This window comes from Podarcis erhardii (genome assembly GCF_964252035.2).
Source record: "Podarcis erhardii genome assembly, chromosome: 1".
In the NCBI taxonomy this organism is placed as follows: domain Eukaryota; kingdom Metazoa; phylum Chordata; class Lepidosauria; order Squamata; family Lacertidae; genus Podarcis; species Podarcis erhardii.
This window is the reverse complement of record NC_138497.1, coordinates 64,129,066-64,150,573: the sequence shown is the minus strand read 5'-3', so window position 1 is coordinate 64,150,573 and position 21,508 is coordinate 64,129,066. Positions and strand designations below refer to the sequence as shown.

At 41.8% G+C, this 21,508-nt stretch overlaps 2 protein-coding genes and 1 long non-coding RNA gene across 7 annotated transcripts in view; 1 reads left to right on the top strand and 2 right to left on the bottom strand.

Annotated features, from left to right (window-relative positions):
- The window catches only part of METTL15 (methyltransferase 15, mitochondrial 12S rRNA N4-cytidine), an 83,041-nt gene extending 65,544 nt beyond the window's left edge, over positions 1-17,497 (bottom strand). Inside the window, exons 1-3 of one of the 3 annotated variants that reach the window (XM_081835578.1) lie at positions 17,366-17,497; positions 10,529-10,848; positions 10,204-10,287 (exon numbers count right to left, since the gene is read on the bottom strand). In XM_081835578.1, coding sequence (XP_081691704.1) covers positions 10,204-10,287; positions 10,529-10,789 — 345 coding nt within the window. In that variant the 5' untranslated portion in view covers positions 10,790-10,848; positions 17,366-17,497. Of the gene's footprint in view, positions 1-10,203; positions 10,288-10,528; positions 10,849-17,158; positions 17,297-17,365 lie in introns of those variants that run through there. The other 2 variants (XM_081835579.1, XM_081835580.1) reach the window with 2 other exon arrangements.
- LOC309327694 overlaps positions 1-21,508 on the bottom strand; it is a 105,445-nt gene that overhangs the window by 69,640 nt on the left and 14,297 nt on the right. The gene's annotated exons all lie outside the window — the stretch shown is intronic.
- The window catches only part of KIF18A (kinesin family member 18A), a 44,677-nt gene continuing 42,860 nt past the window's right edge, over positions 19,692-21,508 (top strand). For 2 of the 3 annotated variants that reach the window (XR_014150229.1, XM_081834749.1), the window contains exon 1: positions 19,695-19,825. The gene's annotated coding sequence lies outside the window, so the exon portion shown is untranslated. Of the gene's footprint in view, positions 19,826-21,508 lie in introns of all 3 variants that reach the window. The other variant, XM_081834750.1, reaches the window with a different exon arrangement.

Sequence of the window (21,508 nt, the reverse complement as noted above, 5' to 3'; positions counted from 1 at the left end):
AGAGCTGGATAATGTTCCAAGTAAGCAAATCCTGGTTGATCATTTCACCATCATTCAACAAGGAAAAATGGAGACTAAAGGCATTTCTGTGTCGTTCCATGGTAATCCTGGTAATAAATGTAGCAGCGTAAAAGGACCTTTTAAGGCAGAAATCTATGAAATTCAGCATAGGTATTTCAATAAATGAACTCTTAGATGCTATGAAGAAATACCAAAATTAACTTCACAAAAACACATACAGCAGGCATAGGCAAACTTGGCCCTCCAGATGCTTTGGGACTACAACTCCCATCATCCCTAGCTAACAGGATCAGTGGTCAGGGATGATGGGAACTGTAGTCCCAAAAACATCTTGAGGGCTGAGTTTGCCTATGCCTGACATACGGCAAAACTGCCCCAAAGTGATCATTTAAAACAGTGGTTAGCGATAAGCACTTAGATCCATTGGAGATGTACATACATAACCAACCTTAGCACTAACCTAAAGTTACTGCCTGAACACCAAAACAAAATAAAATAAAAAAATTCCTTCCAGTAGCACCTTAAAGACCAACTGAGTTAGTTCTAGGTATGAGCTTTCGTGTGCATGCACACTTCTTCAGATACATGCACACGAAAGCTCATACCTAGAACTAACTCAGTTGGTCTTTAAGGTGCTACTGGAAGGAATTTTTTTATTTTATTTTGTTTTGACCATGGCAGACCAACACGGCTACCTATCTGTAACTGCCTGAACACCAGAAATTTCTGATCTCACAGAGAAATGCTGGTCCCAGAGACTATATACTGGAAAAACCCCTGCAAAGAAAGAGGCTGGAGAGGTGGGGAAACAACCTATTTTATCTATTTATTTATAAAATTTCTAAACCACACCTTCATCCAAACATGGATTCCATGGCAATGCAAGCCCACACATGGTTAGCCATCAGCTTCACATCCTGGTTTAGGCATTTAGACATGATGTAAGCCAGCTTTAAGGAAAACAAACCAGGGTTAAGTCTATTATCTGTACAGGGCTAGAGTAGTAGTTCAATACAGCTGTTTCAATACTTTGGCCATGTGCTTTCCAGGAAGTAAGCACTTCTGACAGAGCAACGCTGACCAATGAATATTCCTCTACTCATTTATTTTTATTAATTTATTTCTGGCCCACCCTTCATCTGAAGACTGCAGGGTGGCATACAAGATAATACAAACCCATACCACAAAAAGGAGGAATCTTAAAATACCATAAAATTTAACATTAAGATAAAGTAACAGCGGAAGCAATCTCAAAGATTCAAACATATGTAGCCCAAGTTTAAAAAGTGTGTTTACAAAGGCACCTAAAGACAATTCTGAGGGGCCAATCATACCTCCAGTAACAGGTGGTTCCATTAATGGGGTGCCACTGTTTAGGCAAAATGGCACCTGATCTTTACTGAAATTGTAATGAGTAAAAATAGTTATAGTCTAATGCAGGCATAGGCAAACTCGGCCCTTTAGATGTTTTGGGACTACAACTCCCATCATCCCTGACGACTGGTCCTGTTAGCTACGGATAATGGGAGTTGTAGTCCCAAAACATCTAAAGGGCCGAGTTTGCCTATGCCTGGTCTAATGTAACACAGGTTCAGCTTAATATTCTTTGTTCTCAACCTTTTGTCTCACCTTTTTCTATATATTTTGTGGTGAGGGGTAGCTGAATCATACAGAAGAGGCAGTGAGATGGTTTCAGTGTGAAAGAGAAATATATTAATGGCATTTGGAATCTCTTAAACCTTCCTCAAGGATAATAATAAAATGAAAATTATCAAATGAGTAAAAAGTTATGGTTAAGTAATTGAAAATATTAGCAAGCTATATATGCCACATTTATGAGCCACTGAGCTTCATTTTGTACTAGTTCAAATATTAACCATAATTGGAATTCTTAGGATAACATATACTCAAGATGAATTATTTACTTTTTAGTAATAATAATGTCGTGCTTCTGAAATTGCTTTGACCACTAAACTAAACTGGATATGGGGCACATTGTACAGTTCTGATAATTGAAATTTAATAGAAAGGTTTTGCAAAGGAGGTCGGTGAACCTGCTTTCCTTTTGATCTTTCATCCTTGCGGGTGCTTGGATATTTCTTTAGTAAGAAAAGTTTTGCTGGATGAGTCAGTGCACTGAGTCATAGGCAGCTTGAAGCCTGTAGTGCTATAGACTAATTGGTAACAGTCTCAAATTTAATTAAAGCACAGTTGTCAGCTCAGATTACTGACTGACAATCCTACAGAAGTATTTTGTTTTTTAGGAAACTTGTTTTAATTGTTCTTTTATATTAAAGGTATTTTGTTTTCAGTTCCAAATCCCATTTAATAGGAAAAGGAGTTGTTCTTCTACTTTTCTGTATCTTCATTTATTTCCTAACGTTTTCCAGAGATGCCAAGTACTGTATTACAGCAAATGGCTTGCATGCCCCTTTAATCACATCCATTGAGCAACGTTCTCTATCCCTGACCTTGCCCCATCCTAAATGATTTAGCCAAAGTCTTATTATATTATTTTCATAGCTTCAATCTGAAGGAAACTGTGTATCATGTCTTGCCCAAACTGTTACATAAGACGAGCCCTCCTGCATCAGAGCAACAGCCCGTCTGATTGCCAAATGGATGCCACCGGGAAGCTCACAATCAGGACTTGAAAGAAATACCCCTCCTTCCTTTTCTTGCTCTCAACAACTTGTATTCAGTGGCACACATTCTCGGAACTGGAAGATTACATATGCACATCATGAAAAGCAGTTTTTGATAGACTTACTTTCTGTGGATTTGTCTAATTTCCATTGGAAGGCATCAAAGCTATTGGCCATCCCATCTTAAGGTAGCAAATTCCATAGTTTGACTATGAACGGAGTGAAGAAGTACTTCCATGTGTCCGTCATGCATCTACCACCAAACAATTTCACTGGATAACCCTGAATTCTAGCATTGAGAGTAGAGGGAACATGTCTCTCTTCACTTTTTTCTCTATGCAATGCGCCCTTGCTCCTTTTTACTCAACGAAAATGCCACAAACTCCTAAATGTTATGTTGGCATCTGCTCATTTTCACAGGTGACATTTCAGGCAGTAGATTTCAGATTTTCAGGTTTACTTAGAAGAAAGTATATAAAAGTAAACTTGGAAAAATTAGAACAATCTGGTAATCGTCTTTGTCTTTTTCTACATTACATATTTACATCATTTCCTGTATCAGAGGCGTTTAGGAGATGAGAAATACATTTACACTGTTTAAATTTTACAGTAAGAGTACTAATAGCAATAAAGAGCTGCTATGAATCATGCTAGATGATTGGTGCAACCATATTAATAGAAATAGAAGTTAAATGAATCTTCTGCAGAGGCAAATGCTCATTGTTCCTCATATGCTCAAATGTGAGAATTAAATTGCTGAAGATACTAACGCATGACATTTCAGGTTCAACAGAAAGGACCACAATCAACCATCCATGTACCTACTGATATTATTTCCTCAACGTAATTCCCCTGTGAAATTGTCAAGATGCTTTCTAGACCCTGAAAGTTGGTAGTTGTTTGACTTTTTAAAAATATGTATTTTTACCAAGTGCTAATTAAAGGGTAACTTTTCTGATACATACATGAGTCAAGCACATATGCCAATTGAGAAATAGATTTCCTTCCTCCATACAGAACTATAATTACACCCCTATCCTTAAACTTCAACTGTCCAATCCGAACCAGGTCTATTCAGAAGCAATGATTCTATGTTTCTATGATTGTAAGTCATATTGAATTCAGTGGGGCTCTCTCAGTTAAGCAGTGTTAGATTGCAGCCTAAACTGTTCATGTGACCAATACCACTTTCCTAAGCAGGCTTACTCAAATGTAAACATCCCACAGTTTAATAAAATTTACTTTCAGTTAAGGGTTTATAGGTCTGCAGCCTAAATCTAACTGTTTTGTTGCATGATAAATATGATGTACTGTACCATAATATTCTACATAAACTTGATTGTGCTAAGATGATTTTCATAACAAGATTGCTTTTTTCTTTTCAATTTGCTACTCCCTCCAGATATAAAAATGTGGCGCATGGTGGGGAGGTGTCATATTATTAACCAGCTTTGAAAGGTACAGATATATACTGATTATGAATATTCACTGCATCAATCAGAATTTTAAAAATAATTATTTTATGATGGGAAAAATTATAAAAAGATGCATCTTATGAACCTTAAATTATACATTACTTGCTGGATTTAATAACTTTGTCTCTCATATGAAATGGCTTATGCCCAAATAATAGTTATGCCACAATAACTACTGTTATCTCAAAACAGCACTTTAGGATATAATGTTTCAAACACATTCTATTTATCAATTATGTCAGGTACAGTCTACTCACACAAAAGTAGAAGCTACATAAGAAGATACCAGAATTTTATCAGGTTTTTCATGTCACAGTTCTTAAGCCCAATCATTATTTGACTCTTGAAATTTCATATATTGATTTAAAACTATGCAGAAGAAGAATACTGAGAAATAAGAAACATGTAAAAATATGATTGAACAAATATTGAGAAACGTCGTCCTGATTCTATATGCATAACTACCACTCTTCCAGCTCAGAATTAGCTTCCAGTGAAGTTATGTATGGTTAAAAAATTGCCTGTCCCTGGGACTTTAATTCCAGCATTTTTTTATAATACGGGTGGTTTCAGTGGCATTTGTGTCACTAACTTTCATGGCATAAAGTGTTAAAGTTCTCCTAGGACTATCTGGTGCGATAGAAAACTGAAAATCTAAATCACTGTGTGTAAACTGGTCCTCAAATATTTATAAAGCTAGCCAATCCTGGGAAGAGTATAGAACCACTTATTCCTACCACTACTTCTGGGACCAGTGTCTCATTCAAAAGACTTAAGATTACTTTCTTGTGAGTAGTTTTGCCAAAGAAGTGCTAAGACTAATGCTGTAGCACAGAGGGAAAGCGTACACAGCGTCATTTACGAGCTGAGTCATCCCACAGCACTGCATCTTTTTTATTATAACATAGTGCCTTAAATAGGCTCCTGAAATACTATCATTTGTTACGTGATATATAGTGATAGCAGCAAGCTAACTTAGTATCACAGGAAAATGAGATCAAGTGCATACACAGCACGGCTCTCAGTGGGCAGACCAAGTGCCTTGCTGTTTTCTTTCTTGGTAGAAGCTACAGGTTCTCCTTCAGTAGAAATGTACATAGGAAGAGAGTTGGTGGGAACTGCAATGACGATGGTACCAAGAAGGTCTAACTGCTGAGAAACAAAGTACAAGTACAAAGTCTAGACAGGTTATGAAACACTATAGCAGGATCTGCGTAGCTCAAACTGCCCAAAACTTCTGTGTATCAAGCTGAAACTCTGAACTCATTTTGCACACTGCAATGTTAGTGAACACCTGCACAGATCCATCAAAGAATAATTTTAATATTTTATCAGGCTTTCCCCCCCCCCCTTTTTTCTAAGCCGCTAAGCCGCTAATAGCCGCTTAGCCGCTAATAGCGCTAATCCGCTAATAGAGTTGCTTCGCAAGACGAAAAAACCGCAAGATAAAGAGACTCGCGGAACCGATTATTTTTGTCTTGCGAGGCACCACTGTATTTGGAGGCTGAGATGCAAGCTTCACAGATACATAACAGATAATATGATGTGCCTGGATGGTGAGGCCATGAACCATAGGAATGGAATGTATACCTAAATGTCCTATCAAGAAAGTCCCACTCTAAGTCCCAAATTTCAGAGAGAAATCTGCTCAACTGAGAGCCAGTGTGGTGTAGTGGTTAAGAGCGGTAGACACATAATCTGGGGAACCGGGTTCGCATCTCCGCTCCTCCACATGCAGCTGCTGGGTGAACTTGGGCCAGTCACACTTCTCTGAAGTCTCTCAGCCCCACTCACCTCACAGAGTGTTTGTTGTGGGGGAGGAAGGGAAAGGAGAATGTTAGCCGCTTTGAGACTCCTTAAGGGGAGTGAAAGGCGGGATATCAAATCCAAACTCCTCCTCCTCTTCTTCTTCTTCTTCTTCTTCAACTGTCTCCCACCGAAATCAATGGGACTAAAAATGCTTATCTTTGAATTATGGCAAATCATCCTTATTTGCTGGCTTGCAATATGTAGTTTAAGTAGAGGCTGCTTTTTTAAATAACCTATACAAATCACTTCAATTCAGGCAGAACCTGTATGAGTTAGCAACAGCACAATCTGATACACGTCTACTCAAAAGCAAGCTCCAAGCGAGTATAGGATTGCAACCCAAGTTGTCTTTAATATTTAGCTGAAACTGTAACATCGCAAAGCAGTTATGGCATAGCTTACTATATCACGCTGCAATCTTATTTATGCACACTTATCTGGAAGCAAGCCGCATCACACTCAATGGGATTTAGTTCTCAGGAAACCTGATGATGGTGAACTGTTGGTCAACCAATGGCAAAGCAACCCAAATAAACAAATGTTTTCGATGGCAAAGAAGACCTAAAATTGACAGCTGCTCCCACTACTCTGCACAAGCCATTGCACAATTCAAAATTATGACACAAGAGAATTTTACAAAAACAGATTTCACTTAGTTCCCCCTCGCCATTTTTTATTTTACAAAATGCAGCTCCAACATCCATGGAAGACCTATGGGAAAAGGCTTCCTTTCTTCTCCGAAGCCTTTTATACTAAGAATTCTTCTCTCATAAGCTATCTACCACGAAGGGGTGTGTGAAGTTACCTGCATTTTTTCTCTGGCACACTGAAAAGCAGTTCTGGAGCAGGAGCAATTTCTAGCCAAAAAAAAAAAGAGCCATTAGGGGAAAGGTTTAAGATGCCTCCAGCTCTGGTCTTCTTCCATGGAGGACTGCAGCTTCATTTTGTAGGAGGAAAAAACAGTCCAGGAAAAGTGATTTAGTGCCATGCATATTTTGGCCCCCGGCTCCCAGAGAAGCTAGATACACTTAACATCAACACGGAGGCTGAAATAAACAATGGTAAAGAGACATCAATGTGGGCATCTCATTGTACAGCCTGTACATTTTAAGACCAATGCTGCCAGTCCCTTCTCAGCTCCAGCACGCCTACACTTCATCTATTATTTTGCAGCCCTCCCACAGTTATTTGCTTTGCCCATTACTGGCTGTTATCGCAAGCAAAAAAAAAGAAGAAGAAGAAGAAGAAAAATAAATGTCCTCCAGCCATTTAGCTACAGGACCCTCCAAATCACAGAAGATGAGGGACAGGCACTAGTCAAGGTATGAAGTATTATGGGTGGTTTTGGCTCCACAACCAGATGTGCCTATAAAAAGGTTGTGTTGATTTGACCTTTTGTATTATTCACTACAGCTCTGTACATACTAGCACAGAACCTTTGGGGAACTAGAACAAAAATACCCTAAAATAATAGTTAATATAGCAAGTTTTACAGGAAGTATGTTTCAGCAGGCTTACTGCAGTAGGCGTTCCATTGAGAAGAAAATGAACTAAAAAGGGAGTGACTCATTCATACAATGTACTTCAGAGAATACTGCACAAAAGGGATTTGGGAGGAAAGGGTTCTAAAGCAATGGGTAGATACTTAAGAGTTTGCCTGGAAATCCAATCCCTTGCATTAAGTGAAAGTTTTCCCACAGGCAAGAGCAAAGAGTTCAAACCTATTTCAAAGAGCTCTGATCCCATCACCCAAACAAACCAGTATGCTCTTTCTTCATTTTCTGCTATGATACATATTTTGTCAAATATATTCAGGACCTATGAGATAGTTACAATTTGTGCCGTCAAGCCTGCAAAAGGAACAATGTGCTAAAACTGCATTAGAGTAGGTCAAGAGATGGAAGGAATTGGAAAACGTAGTTTCTGTCTATCACAGAAGCAGCCTACATTTTATAAGCAACCATAAGGCAAGCAAGTTTTGGCCTTGATTACTGACCTCAACTTTAATGAAGAAACTGGCCAAATAATATTAACTCTTTGTGCAATATTTTGCCCAACAAACTTGGCTGGCACTCATACACTACCCTCCATGTCAGAATCAGAATACTTGCCATCCCCTAAGATAGGAGGATATAAACAAAAATACAGAAAAATAGTACCTGCTTTCATTCTACATCATCGTAACTGCATAGCTGTACTCTAAAGAGGCATAAGAAAAATCCACTGGTGTGTAATAAAGGTACTTTGAAGATACTATCATTTACAGAAGCATATAAGTGGCAGCCATTCATGGTTATGAAACAGCATTTAAAGTTCTGAAGTAGCAGCGTCCCTAGCCAACACGGAGACTGAAGCCATAGCACAAAATGACCACAAAATTCTTCCAGAGGGGCAATCCTGAGTATATAAAGTGGCTGCTAAAGCTTGAAGTTACAGATTAGACAGACCAGAAATTCACATATCCCTTTAAGCATAATATTATATATATATATATATATATATATATATATATATATATATATATATATGAGAATAAAATCACAACTTCTGCAGACAATATCAGACAATAGAGTAACACAAAGTATAAAACATTGGTTATTTTTTAATAATTACAGTTTTGGTGCTTAAAGGAGAAAACATTGATGATCCTCTGCCAAATGGAGCCTCACATTTTGCTTCACTAACACATAAATCTTTGTGAAGCACACTTTTGTGGCTTACAGTATCATTTACCACTGAATGTGAAAACAAATATGAATTTTTTCTAATCCCGTATTGTTGTTATTATTATTATTTAAAAGCCATATGGTGCAAGTATTTCTAATCATTCGTGTTTTCACTCTGAAACTTGCAGTTGACTTTGCCTGAAATCTATACACATTTACCTGGGAGTAAGTACCACTGAACTTTACTTTCTTATAGGTAAAAAAAGGTAAAGGTAAAGGACCCCTGGGTGGTTACGTCCACTCAGAGGCAACAATGGGGTGCGGCAGTCATCTCGCTTTTCAAGCCAAGGGAGGCGGTGTTTGTCTACAGACAGCTTTTCGGGTCATGTGGCCAGCACAACTACACTGCTTCTGGAGCAATGGAACACTGTGATGAGTGCCAGGGCACATGGAAATACCATTTACCTTTCCACTGCAGGGGTACCTATTTATCTATTTGCACTAGTATGCTTTTGAATGGGTAGGTTGGCAGAAGCTGGGACAGAGCAACAAGAGCTCACCACCACTGTGTGGATTCGAACTGCCAAACTTCTGATCAGCAAGCCCAAGAAGCTCAGTGGTTTAGACCACAGCCACCCACACCCCAAGACTTTCTTATAAGCAGGCATGCACAGGATTTCATTATTAGGAACAATAAACAAGCTGCACAATTCTGAATTGTCATAGCTCTCAGAAGTCTCACTGGAACCAGTAGCATCGAATGCAACATACAACAAAATAATAATAATCAAAAATTCATATGGGAATATCTTAAGAAACAGATTTTCTTATATCTCTGTATAGTTAGAGATGGTATGTTAATACACAGATTATCACAGGACTTTTCAGTGTGTGTGTGTTTAATGTTCAAAAGCCTTTTGGAAGCCCAACTATGCCACATCTACCTCATTAAAGACCAACACAAAGTTTGTTTAGCTTCACTGAAAGCTTCCTCTTGCTTCAGAAATCCTTTCACACTTTATTTTTGTCTCGTTGGCCAGCTGAAGGCTTATGAATCTTGTAAGAACCTGGAATGCTGGGCAGGGCAGGGGGAGTCCAAATTGGATGACATTATATACGGAGGTGTCAGAATCAATTGTTGAAAGTTCTTCAAGGAATATGCCCTGGTCATCCTCAAGGATGTAGATAGGGTTCTGTGAGATCCACCAAAGGTAATGTGGAGCCTGGCCATCTCTGGTGGTGAAGGTCAGCAAGGAAGAACATGGTGAGCAACAAAAATTAATGCCTCTCTTGATGAGGGTAGGATTTCTCCTGTACTAAGAGGTGATGATCTGCCCACTTTTAAAAACTTTAGACAGAGATAGCCTGGCCAGATTTAAGTCCACATACAACATTTCTTTGGGAAAAAAGTTGTGCAACATGTGGTGGCTGAACAGCTATAGGCATTCCTGGATTTAAAAAATCCTTCCTTGATCTCTGTCCATCTGGTTTCCAACCTGGATATGGGATGGATACAGTTTTGACAGCTCTGGTAGATCTCTATTCTGAAATATACATGGGAAATGTTTCCCTATTGATCTTGCTCACCCTTTCTATGACTTCTATGTTGGACTTTCTGACAACTTTTAACTTGCATCTCACGCTAGATCCTTTGGCCTCCCCTCCAGTCAGCTTCATACAGAAATAGAGAAGTACTGTATTATCTTACCACGATCATCATCATTATCAACAACAACATTGTTGTAGTAAGCAAAATACATTCAAGTCAATCACAAATCAGTTCAGTACAATAGAGAATCTTCAAGGACATAAATTACAGAACAATTTCATCTATAACTTACTCTAGCTATAAAATAAAGCCTGCAATTCTTTATTATTATTCAATCTACTTTGAAAAGAAATTTCAACTTACCTGTCCTTTACGTGGTGCTAAAAAATTCACAACTTCCTGAACCATAACTGGTATATGCCGTTGTTGATAGTCTTCATTGTCTACTCCGCCATTTAAGTATTCATCACCATGCAAATGCAATTTTTCTTCAGTTTCACATTTACGGGTTAATGAAGAATGTATATTTTTTACCCATGTACCTAAGCAATTTGGGCTAGATCTAACTAAACTGTGAAAAGGAAATCGGTTGCAGGTCTTGCATAAATACAGCAGCTGGTGCATATTGTAGGTAAGTTTGATTGAAGGGCAGGGTATAAAAATAATAAAACAAAGAAGCCAACCTGGGGAAAAAACATATTAGAAGTCAAAATTCACATTTTTAAAATGGCTTGTATTAAAAGAAGAACTGCATAAAAGCAATAGTAATTTGTTTTACTAATCAGCACAAAAAGATTTCAGTGCCAGTAAATGTTGCAAGATGCTATTTAACATATGCCACTAATGATGCTATTGTATTTGGCCAACTCTAGTACTTGCAAGTACTCCACTAGCATAACTTTACAACCTGAGCATCTGTTACAAATTCAACTGTTCTCAATCACAGATCTATTCAAATATAAACCATATTGACATATATGCCTCATTGAACACAGTGTAGATTGGGGACACCCAAACTGCTCCTAGTTCAAAAAGATTCAAGCATAATTGGGTCAGTATTGAGCAGTAGCTAGAACATGATGCTTGGATAACAGAAACCCTGCTTTGCAGTCTGATTCAGTCATGAAGTTCACTGACTTGCTCTGGGAAAATCACTGTCTCTTAGTCTATATTCCATCTCAGAGTTGGTGTTAGCAAAAATGAGCTAAGAATTTACTCTGCAAAATACTATTAAGTATATAATACCTTTCCAGGATGAAGCTTATAAATAGAAGGCAGACATTATCATGGAGAAAAATATGGAGCATATCCTATGTTTGCAACCTCATAGGATTGCCTGTGTGCTACATGAACATTTCATTGTACATTCTTGTTCTCAATCTACATCATAGTAGCAATACATGAATGTTCTTTTAGAGATGGGATTCTTTATGCAGCTTGAGAATATGAACTGTCTGCTTCAACATTTGAAACCTACTACAGTCATACCTTGGTTCTTGAATGGAATCCGTTCTGGAAGTCCGTTCGACATTCAAAAACCAAGCCATGGCTTCTGATTGGCTGCAGGAGCTTGCTGCACTCAAGTGGAAGCCGTGTCGGATTTTTGGGTTCCAAAGAACATTCGCAAACCAGAACACTCACTTCTGGGTTTGTGGCATTTGGGAGCCAAAACGTTCGAGTCACAAGGCGTTCGAGAACCAAGGTATGGCTGTACCTGGCCTGCTGATCTATGCAACATATTAAATGGGTTTATGAGGTGGCTATGCTTCAGATGATGAGATGCCGCCCTGAGACCTCCGGGTAGAGGGCAGTATATAAATTCAATAATAATAATAATAATAATAATAATAATAATAATAATAATGCCCTCTGAATTGCAGTTTTTGTTTGTTTTTTTAAGGCATATTTGCCTCAGAGGAATCTATCCTAATCTGGTGGATTTGAGCAATATTGCCCACTGTAAAACATGCCACTTTGGGGAAAAGTTTTAGAGTTGGTAGTAGCAGCTCATCTCAGGATGATGCTGATTATTTAGATTATTCCAGGCTGGTTTCAACCTAATTTCAGGACCTTGTTCACCCTGATAATGACATGCACCAGGAGGGTGAAACATAATCCTACTGATTATCTTGTGTTTTTCAATGCCATCAGGTATGATACTTTTCTGAGCCACGTCATTAGACTCCCATTTGTCATCTCCCTCCAAGTCTTTCTCCAGAATCTGCCACCCCAGGTCTGACACTGAAAGCACCAAGGGACTCATGACAACTGCTGTCCAATACCATGCCTTCCGATTATATTGTCATCCATGTTATTTCACTTTGACATCATACTACTGGGAAAGATCATCCATTCAGTACACTGAAAATACTCAACTTTATCTCTTGCTTCCACCAGCCAACCCCAGAAACCCCGAATCAGTGTCTAGGGACAGTTCTAGTGTAGATGCAGGTGAAAATCCAGTGACTAGAAGTTTTGTGGCTCTGGACATAGATATGCAATCTGTTTTGGATGGAGTTAACACTCTCATAGAGTAGGCCAGACCCAGCAGGCTCTTCTTATGTTCTTAAGAATCAAGTATATATAAAAGTCCAACTGGATCCAACATTATCACTGAATGGCCAGGTTACATAAGTAACTATGGACACCTTTACCAGCTTCAGATGGTTCACCAGCTACAGCCCAGCTAGCCTCAGTCATCCATGCACTAGTTAGATCTAGGCTAGACTATATAATGCTGTCTACACAAAGCTGCCTTTAAACGCAGTTTGGAAACTAACTGGTGAAAAATGAGACTGCCAAAATGTTTGTAGGAGGAGGATTATGAGTAACAGTTTGCAATTTGTTTCCAGACTCAATTTAAAGTGCTGGTGTCAAACTCTAAAGCGTTAAATGATCTAGTACCAGGTTATCTGAAGGGCCACGTCCATCCATATTAAACTAACTGAGCCCTAAGATCAGCATCTGCAGTCCTCTGCTTTCTGCCCCCCCCCAAATTAGTAAAGATTACATTGGCAGGGTCTTCCAAATGTCCAACTGCCTTCCGACTCTTTCTCATCACAAGCAATCTTTGGAAGGGTTTTTTTTATTGTACAAGGATTTTTCTGAGTATCTTTTTTTTTTGCTTTTGCAATGTTGTTTGGTGGTTTTGTTACTGTTTCTGTTATTTTTATTCTGTGAGCCACCTTAGAGAGAAATATTTTTAAAGGCAGTATATCAACAATTAGAATAAATAATGGGCTTAAATTGACTGAATTGTTGGATTGCAGTCTACAGCTTCCCCGACAGTAAAACCCTCAAGGGAACGCAAGAGTGTGCAAGAATACAGAAGCTGAATGGAAAAAGAACAAATCTCTGTTGAAAATGTTAAAATAAGGAGGTAGCAAGAAAAGTGCAGGAATAGCTACAAGGAACCTATGGAGATCAGGCACACTAATAGAGGGCTGCTGAAAAGAGAATGGCATGACAGCCCAGTGACTGCTGAAGAGGCCTTGGGGAAAACGGATGGATTGTCCACATTTCTGCTGCAGGTGCAAGGAAATAATTTCCTTCCAGTTCTCCAATACATTTGTCACAGCAGTGTCAGACCTCATAGCATCTCTTGTATCCTTCTTCTTTGCAGCTTGCAAGGATTTCCCCCTCAGCGGCTATCCCGCTATCCGGAAGCACAATTCAATACAATGCTGACTGCTATGAGATCAGAGAATGCAGGGCAAAATGAGTTCCATTAAGTTTAGTAGAGCATACTCTCAAGTATGTATACACAACTGCAGTCTTAGAATCAAAATATATACAGTGGTACCTCTGGTTACAAATGCTTCTGGTTACGAACACTTCAGGTTACGAGCTCTGCTAACCTGGAAGTAGCTGCTCCTGGTTGCGAACTTTGCCCCAGGATGCAAACAGGAGGCGTGTGCGCACAGCGGGAAGCCCCATTAGCGAAAGCACGCCTCAGGATAAGAACGGTTTCATCTTAAGAATGGACCTCCAGAACGAATGAAGTTCGTAACCAGAGGTACCACTGTAGATGGGAAAAGCTGGAGGTCAGGCAGTATATTATAACTGGAATACAGCAGGTTCCTTCCTTTTGAACAGAGGTCTTTACGCTTGAAAAAATGTTTTGAGGCTTACAGAAGTATAACTCTGGCAATACATGCAAATAAGCTGGAATCCCACAGAACAGCAGAGACGAAATCAACTCACATAAAGCTTGGCTTTACTTCATTGGACAATATCTGTGTTGATAAATTCATATCATATGGCTATGCTATTATGCACTCTGTGTGAGGCTTCTCTTAAGGAAGGTCTGGAAACTGTAGTTAATGCAGAAGTTGGGTTGCTGAGTGATGCAGCCAGCCATATGAATGTTACACCTTTGCTCAAACAACTGCACCGATTGCCAATATTTAGAAGAGTCAGCTTATGTCTTTAGGATTAAGGCTGGTTGTTTCTCTGAGCTGTCTGGAAGCTTGCTTGCGTGTTTGTATGTTTGGTCATGTACCAGGGTACTGTGAGAAGCTGAAGGAGGAAGCTCACATCTATTTGGAGAAAATATAGTATTGTGGGGCACATAGCAAGAAGATGTAGACTGGAGAATTATATTACGCCTTTGGACAAGGAGTCTGAGAACAGGATGCAGACATTGGAGAGCCCAGGGGTGCATACAGAAAATGCTCAGGAAGCATCATCTACAGCAGGGGTCAGCAACCTAAGGCCCATGGGCCACAAGTGACCTGCGGAGGTCGTTTGACCGGCCCACGAGCCGCCCCTGAACTGAGCTGCCCGCTCACATGCTGTGCTAAACCGGCGCAGCGCAGGGACTCACTTCCGTGGCACCGGAAATTGTGTCTGCGCAGACGCCAGAAATCGCAGGCTCCCATGCACATGCGATCTGGCCCACAGAGGGATCTCCGCAGGACCAGTCCGGCCCAGATAAACCTTACTGACCCCTGATCAACAGCTTCCAGGCTTTCCAAACCTGCTCTCTGAAGTATCAGGTGTGCATACCCTAATGGAAGCTCATCACCAGTAGGCTACTTAGCTCGGAAGAAAAGAGATGCTAACAAAACACTGCAGGCAGAGATAACACACTTGAAGGACTTGGCACAGAATCTCTAGCACAGGTTGATAAAAGTATCCTTTGGGGACTAGTTGACTTTGTCTATACCTGCAGCCAATGAGGAAAAGTCCTTGGCATCAAAGAGTAGCACAGAAGCAAGGATGACAAATATAGGGAGCATGAACAATTAAAGAGTGTGAGAGCCCTCCAAATGAAAGTGACATCAGGTGGAATTCTAACTGAACAATGGTTCTGAACTTTATTTGAGGATAAACACTGAAATGTGGCTAACCTTGAGTCAGAACCAGATTTGAATCCAACAAGGGGGTAGTAGTATGTAATGCAAGCTCCTATTGTCAGAGAAAACAGTGAAAGCAGTCTCCTCTGTACCAGGGTAAACGTATCCAACTTCATCAACAATTCCTTATAAGGCTTGGTTTTCAGACCCTTGATCATCTTGGTCACCCTCTCTGCACACGTTCCAGCTTGTCAATATCCTTCTTAAATTGTGGCGCCCAGAATTGAACACAGAATTCTAGGTGTGATCTGACCAAGGCATAATAAAGTGGTACTATTACTACCCCTGGTTGTGATACTTCTGTTGATGCAGCCTAGAATAGCCTTAGGGTTTTTTGGTGCTGCATCACTGTTGACTCTTGTTAAGCTTGTGGTCCACTAAGACCCCTAGATTCTTTTCACATATACTACTGGCAATGTTTTATTAGTGTAGATGGTTCTTCCTGCCTAAGTGCAGAACCTTACATATGTCCCTAGTGAAATTCATTTTGTTAGGTTTGGCCCAGTTCTCCAATCTATTAAGGCCATCTTGAATCCCTGATTTTGTCTTCTGTGGCACTGGCTATCCCTCCCAGTTTGGTGTCATCAGCAAATTTGATGAGCGTGTCCTCAATTCCTTCATCCAAGTCATTTATAAAGATGTTGAACAACAACAGACCCAGGACAGAACACTGTAGAACTCCACTTAGCACTTTTTTGCAGGATGACGAGGAACTATTAATGAGCACTCTCTGGGTTCGGTCAACCAACTACAAATCCACTTAACAGTTACCTCATCCAGCCTACATTTTACCAGCTTCTGCACAATACCATGGGAGACTTTGTCAAAAGTCTTACTGAAGTCAAGATACACTACGTCTACAGCATTCTTCTGACCCGCCAAGCTTCTAACTATCAAATAAGAAATGAGATTTGTTGGGCACACAGATTGTTTGAAAACAGCAAGTGGGAAAATTTGGGTTTTGAAAAATTGAGTTCCACTTAAGGGGCAGAACAGGGGGGAAAAGAAAGTGAACAGACAAGACATCAGAGAGAAGTGGAAAAATAAATTCAAAACAACAGGAAATGACAAACTGAGAGAACTATTACAATCTACTATTTGACTAGCAAATGTTAACTGGCACCATACCATGTATTCAACTGGTTAGGACTGGGTTATATTTAAGTATGGGTGTATGGGAATTATTCAATAATTATTAGTTGTTTGCGCTACTTGTCACAAGAGTTGATTGTGTTAACCTTTTTTAACCCACAGTGTAAATGTTTTTTTTTCCATATTCATTCTACTCAAGATGGACTACCAACCTGCTTTACCTCACACATAGTTGAGAACGGTGTGTATTAGCACTTAAGAAATGCCACACAATGCATAAAAAGCTAGCGCAAACAGGGGGCAACTGGGGGAGCGAGTGCTTCATTCTCGCCTCAAGAGCCATGTTGGCACCATCATTCGTTCTTCTACACCTCGCGTTATTTTTAAAGGAGCGTTTAATGTCGCGATTGCTCTTCGCAGGCTCCAGACAAGGAGTCATTCGCTTACACGTGGAGGGGGGGGGGTACAAGTCCGACCTTACTCACTGCAAGAGGTGGAGGGAGAGTGGGGACGAGGAGGAATGTCTGACTACCACCTCTATTACCTTAGCAACGGGTGAGCTCCCTTGTGGGTGGGAGAGACACGGAAGGTGGGGGTCCACTGTGGACCTAGGAAGGTGGAAAAAACCAAGGCTTCTGAAGTGTGCGCATCCGGAGAACAGCACGAGCCTTCCCCTCCCTCGCAGCTCGCCTCTCCACCCCCGTCCCGGCGCCTGAGGACACTCGCTCTGCGGCGTAACCGTGCTACTCACAGCGCTCGACGAGGCCGCTGCCCCCCACGCTCCTCCTCGCACAGCCTACAGCGCCAGGGGCGCTGCCAAAAGGCTTCCTCCCTGCAACAAGGTGCTGCGGGTTTCAGTTCCGCCTTCAGAGCCCGCTCCTCCTTTGCAGCAACGCGGTGAGAGGGCTACGCAGGGCTTCTCCTATCCCACCCACTTCCTTCTCCCCACCCCCCACAAATACGGGACTGGGCACCCGCCCCCCTCTCGAAAGCTGCTCGATCATTGCCCGCCTGCAGTGCCTTCATTTCAAGCGGGCTCGGGGGTTGCAAGGCGGCGGTCGTGTGCACAGCGCGCACGGATTCGGAATCGGCCTCGATGAACGCGGCGGGGCTGACTCAAGAAATGCACTGCAGGGATGCGCAGGTTCACCAGCGAGACTGGCGGGATTTCCACCGCCCCCTCCATTATCTCTACGCAGACTTTTCCTGCCTCTTTCCACAAAGCCCCGTATTTCCTATCCTCCCGGTGGACATCCCCGATTTTTGCAACGCGGTTGTCAGACCCAAAGCAAAATAATTAAGACACCATCGGCAGAACCGCGGCTATGTTTTTATGAGACATCAAAAACAAAACAAATTCCTTCCAGTAGCACCTTAAAGACCAACTAAGTCAGTTTTTGGTATGAGCTTTCGTGTGCATGCACACTTCTTCAGATACCAATTAGGGATAAAGGGGCAGGTTTGTTCCAAGGGATGCTGCGGTGCGACAATACTTCGATGCGTGTCTTGTTACGTAGTAAGAGGTAACCCGTTTGCGATCAGGCTGGCCGCCACACAACCTCCCGCAGCCCATATAATCCTAACAGAGACCGTTTTCCCAACGGAGTTGCTATAGGATATGCTGTGCTCCGTCTTCACCCGCTTGCATTAACCACACACATCCTCTACCACACACATCTGTTGCAATCCGCAAACCTTAAGCCACCAGCAGATACTCTCATCAAATGCTCTATTTTAAGAACATCTTAAAAGCATCTTCCCGAAGGCGCACAGGTTCCTCTGACATCTGCCAGTAGAACATCCCGCCCAGAACGGGCGCTCGCTTTTCATTCAGTATTTGTACAGCTACGCGCACGAGCACAGCTACAAACAAATCTCTCGTCTGAATTACTGTTTTCTCATTTCACATTTAACAAGCACCCACAACTCCTCAGAGTAACTGCAATTTATGGAACAAACTAAGGAATCGCGAGGTTCACTTTTCTTGATCCCATTCAGTGCTTCAGCGGCAAAACTAATTTCTCGAACCAGCTCACAGCGCACCAGTTTGAGAAAGGCTGGCGTATGTCTTTCTAGTCTAAAACAGTATCGCCCGCCCCGCATAAAAGCAGCTGGGGGTGGTGTCAGTTTCCAGCCAGCTGAGCTGGAAAAAGTTAAACCCTTCCCTGAGCATTCCTTAACTCCCAATCTCAGGCTCCTAGTTTTGCTTTTTAGTTAAAAAAAACCTTTCAAGCGAACTGTTGGTGTCTCCTGTCCAATTTACCCCTCACTCCGCACTGCAATTGCAGCCATACAACCTCAAGGACGTGCGCTTTTAAAGACTTGCACAGAAACTTTGCGCGCGGGGCTCAAGTGCTCGCGCACCTAAAAAAACGCGTGTATGGTTAATCTCTGTGGCGTTGAGAGCTATTTCAGCTCAGGGCTGAAATAAAATTTAAATTCAAGTCACTCGCTTGTGCTAGAAGAGGCACAACCTGACCGCGCGTCGGCGTGGGGGGAAATCATTTCTATTGAGCTTACTTTTGAGTCACTGCGTAACTGTTTAGGATAGCGCTGTAAAATCAGCGATTGAACCAATTAAAGCCAAGTTCATGTTTTAAGATGACCGCCGACTACTACGCGACAGCTTATTTCTATTCGAAACTTGAACTGGGACGACGAAATGCTGCTCCACGGAACTTTCGCTGTTGCTTTATTCCTGCAAAATGCAACCTCCCTGCTTGTTTGTGGTCATCAATTCCTGCAAAGACACTATCCCTTTCTTATCGTCCCAGTTCGGCACAGAAACAGTCGAACCCCGACTTTCGCCTACTTTGAATACGCGTCTCTCCCCTCCAACCCGCTCGCGCGAGTCCCGCCCTCCATTCATTCGCTCACTGACAATATCCGCCCCCCTTATTTCCATGCGCGCCACCAAACCGAGCAGAACGTCCACAATCCCAGCATTACGCCCTCGCTTAGGAGACGGCTGAAGGCGGAGGGATGGGTCCTCCTTTGGACCAAAATACATCCGAGGGCGCGTCGTAAGCGTGGCGGCTCTTATGACGTTGTGGGGCCCTCAACCAATCCGAAGCCGTGGAACGAGAGGCTGCTTGGGTTTGAATTTGGTGGCTCGCTGAAGCTAGCGAGCGAGCGTGGAGGCGGCTGCGGTGGCGACGCCCGAAGAAGCGGCGCGGGCTGCTGATCAGCAAGGAGGGTCCCTAATGCCCGGGTGAGTATCTCCATTTACGCCTACTAGGGTGTCTAGCTCGGTTCAGCTGAAAGAGGGTCCCGATCAGCTCGCTGCATTAGCCCATGGCTGCTTACACTTTCCGGCGGAGTTTTGCGCTCTTGTGCTTGCCTTTCTTTTTGCAGCGCAACCGCATAGGAGGGTCGCTGCTTATTAGCCGCGCGACTTTATTCCATTCGTTCGCCCAGGTCCCTGCAGGGACTTTATAGTACCGCATCGAAAGAAAGTTAAGATGGATCGGGAAGTTCTCCGCCCCAAATTGCCTTTTAAGTCTACACCCCTGCGCACGGTTGGATGGAAATTCTGGCTGGCTTCGAGTTAGAATGTGGTTAGGATCCGGCGTATTTATTAGGGAGTGGGGGTACGGTCTTCTGCATACTTACCCGGTATGAAGTCCCGTTGAAATCAGTGGGCACGGCTTCCAAGCTGACATTTATAGGACTACGCTGTGAAAGATAGCATTGGTGAATGCATATCTATGCCGCGCGGTTGGTGGCAACATTGAACCAATAGCATCCCATGGAAACTGCGTAAAGAGTTTTGTAAACGCCTTCAAGACTGGTCGCCTCTAGATGACCTGTTGCTGAGCATGCGTCCTGATTTGTTTGCCCTTTTGTGAGTCTTAGCCCTTGAGATCATCTCTGCAAATTTGGTGCAGTGAGAATGGCCCTGGGGCTGGAGCAACTCTCCTATGAGGAAAGCTTGCAACTATGGGGTTTGAGGTTTAGGAAAAATGTGAGAGAGGTGTAGAAAACTATGCCTGAAATGAGTCATGACTCTAGAACCCAGGGCCATGTGGTGAAGCTTAACAATGGAATATAGAGAGGAGACAAAAGGAAAAACTCCATAGTTAAGTTGTGGAATTCACGAATGTAATATGCAGCAATGGTCAGCAATCTGAATGGCTTTTAAAGTGGTTTAGACAAATTAAATGGAAGGCAAGTCTATTAAGCAGGATGACTATGCACTAGCTCCAGTATCGGAGGTGGTATGCCTCTGCGTACCAGTTGCTGAGAATCACAAGTGGGACAGTTGGGTTCATGTCCTGCTTTTGGGCTTCCCATAGGCATCTGCTTGGCCACCCTGAGAACAGGATACAGGACTAGGTGAGGCCCCTTAGGTTATCATGATAGTTACCCCACACTTACCAGAACCATTTCCCATTACTTTTCTTACAGCATAAAGTCTTGTTTTGAAGAGAGAGCGCACCACTGTTCTTATTTGTAACAATGTATTCACTTCATTGAGAGTGGTTTATGATAGTGATTGAAAGCGCTGGCAGACTAGAAGCAACCTCCCACATATATTATGGGGTTTTTTTGTGTGGATTAGCATCCACTTCATTATTTTCTAAGGTGCTATAAGACTCTAGAATCCATTAACATTCAATTGGCTGTATTTATGAGACCAAACATGGTTATTATCTTGTGCTGTATGCAAAGTGGAATACAAAGGACTTCCTCTCAACAAATGGAGTTTACCATACCTTATTCCTCTAACTAACTGCTGTTGGCATTGACAGAGTAATTATTGTATAGCGTGAGTGAAACCTAATGCATATGAATATGCTAACTGAAAAATGACAATGTGAGCAAGCACCAAGTCATGTCTTCTAGATCATTATTAACAGTAAAGAAAGAACCAAGTTCTTAAACTAGATCTTAT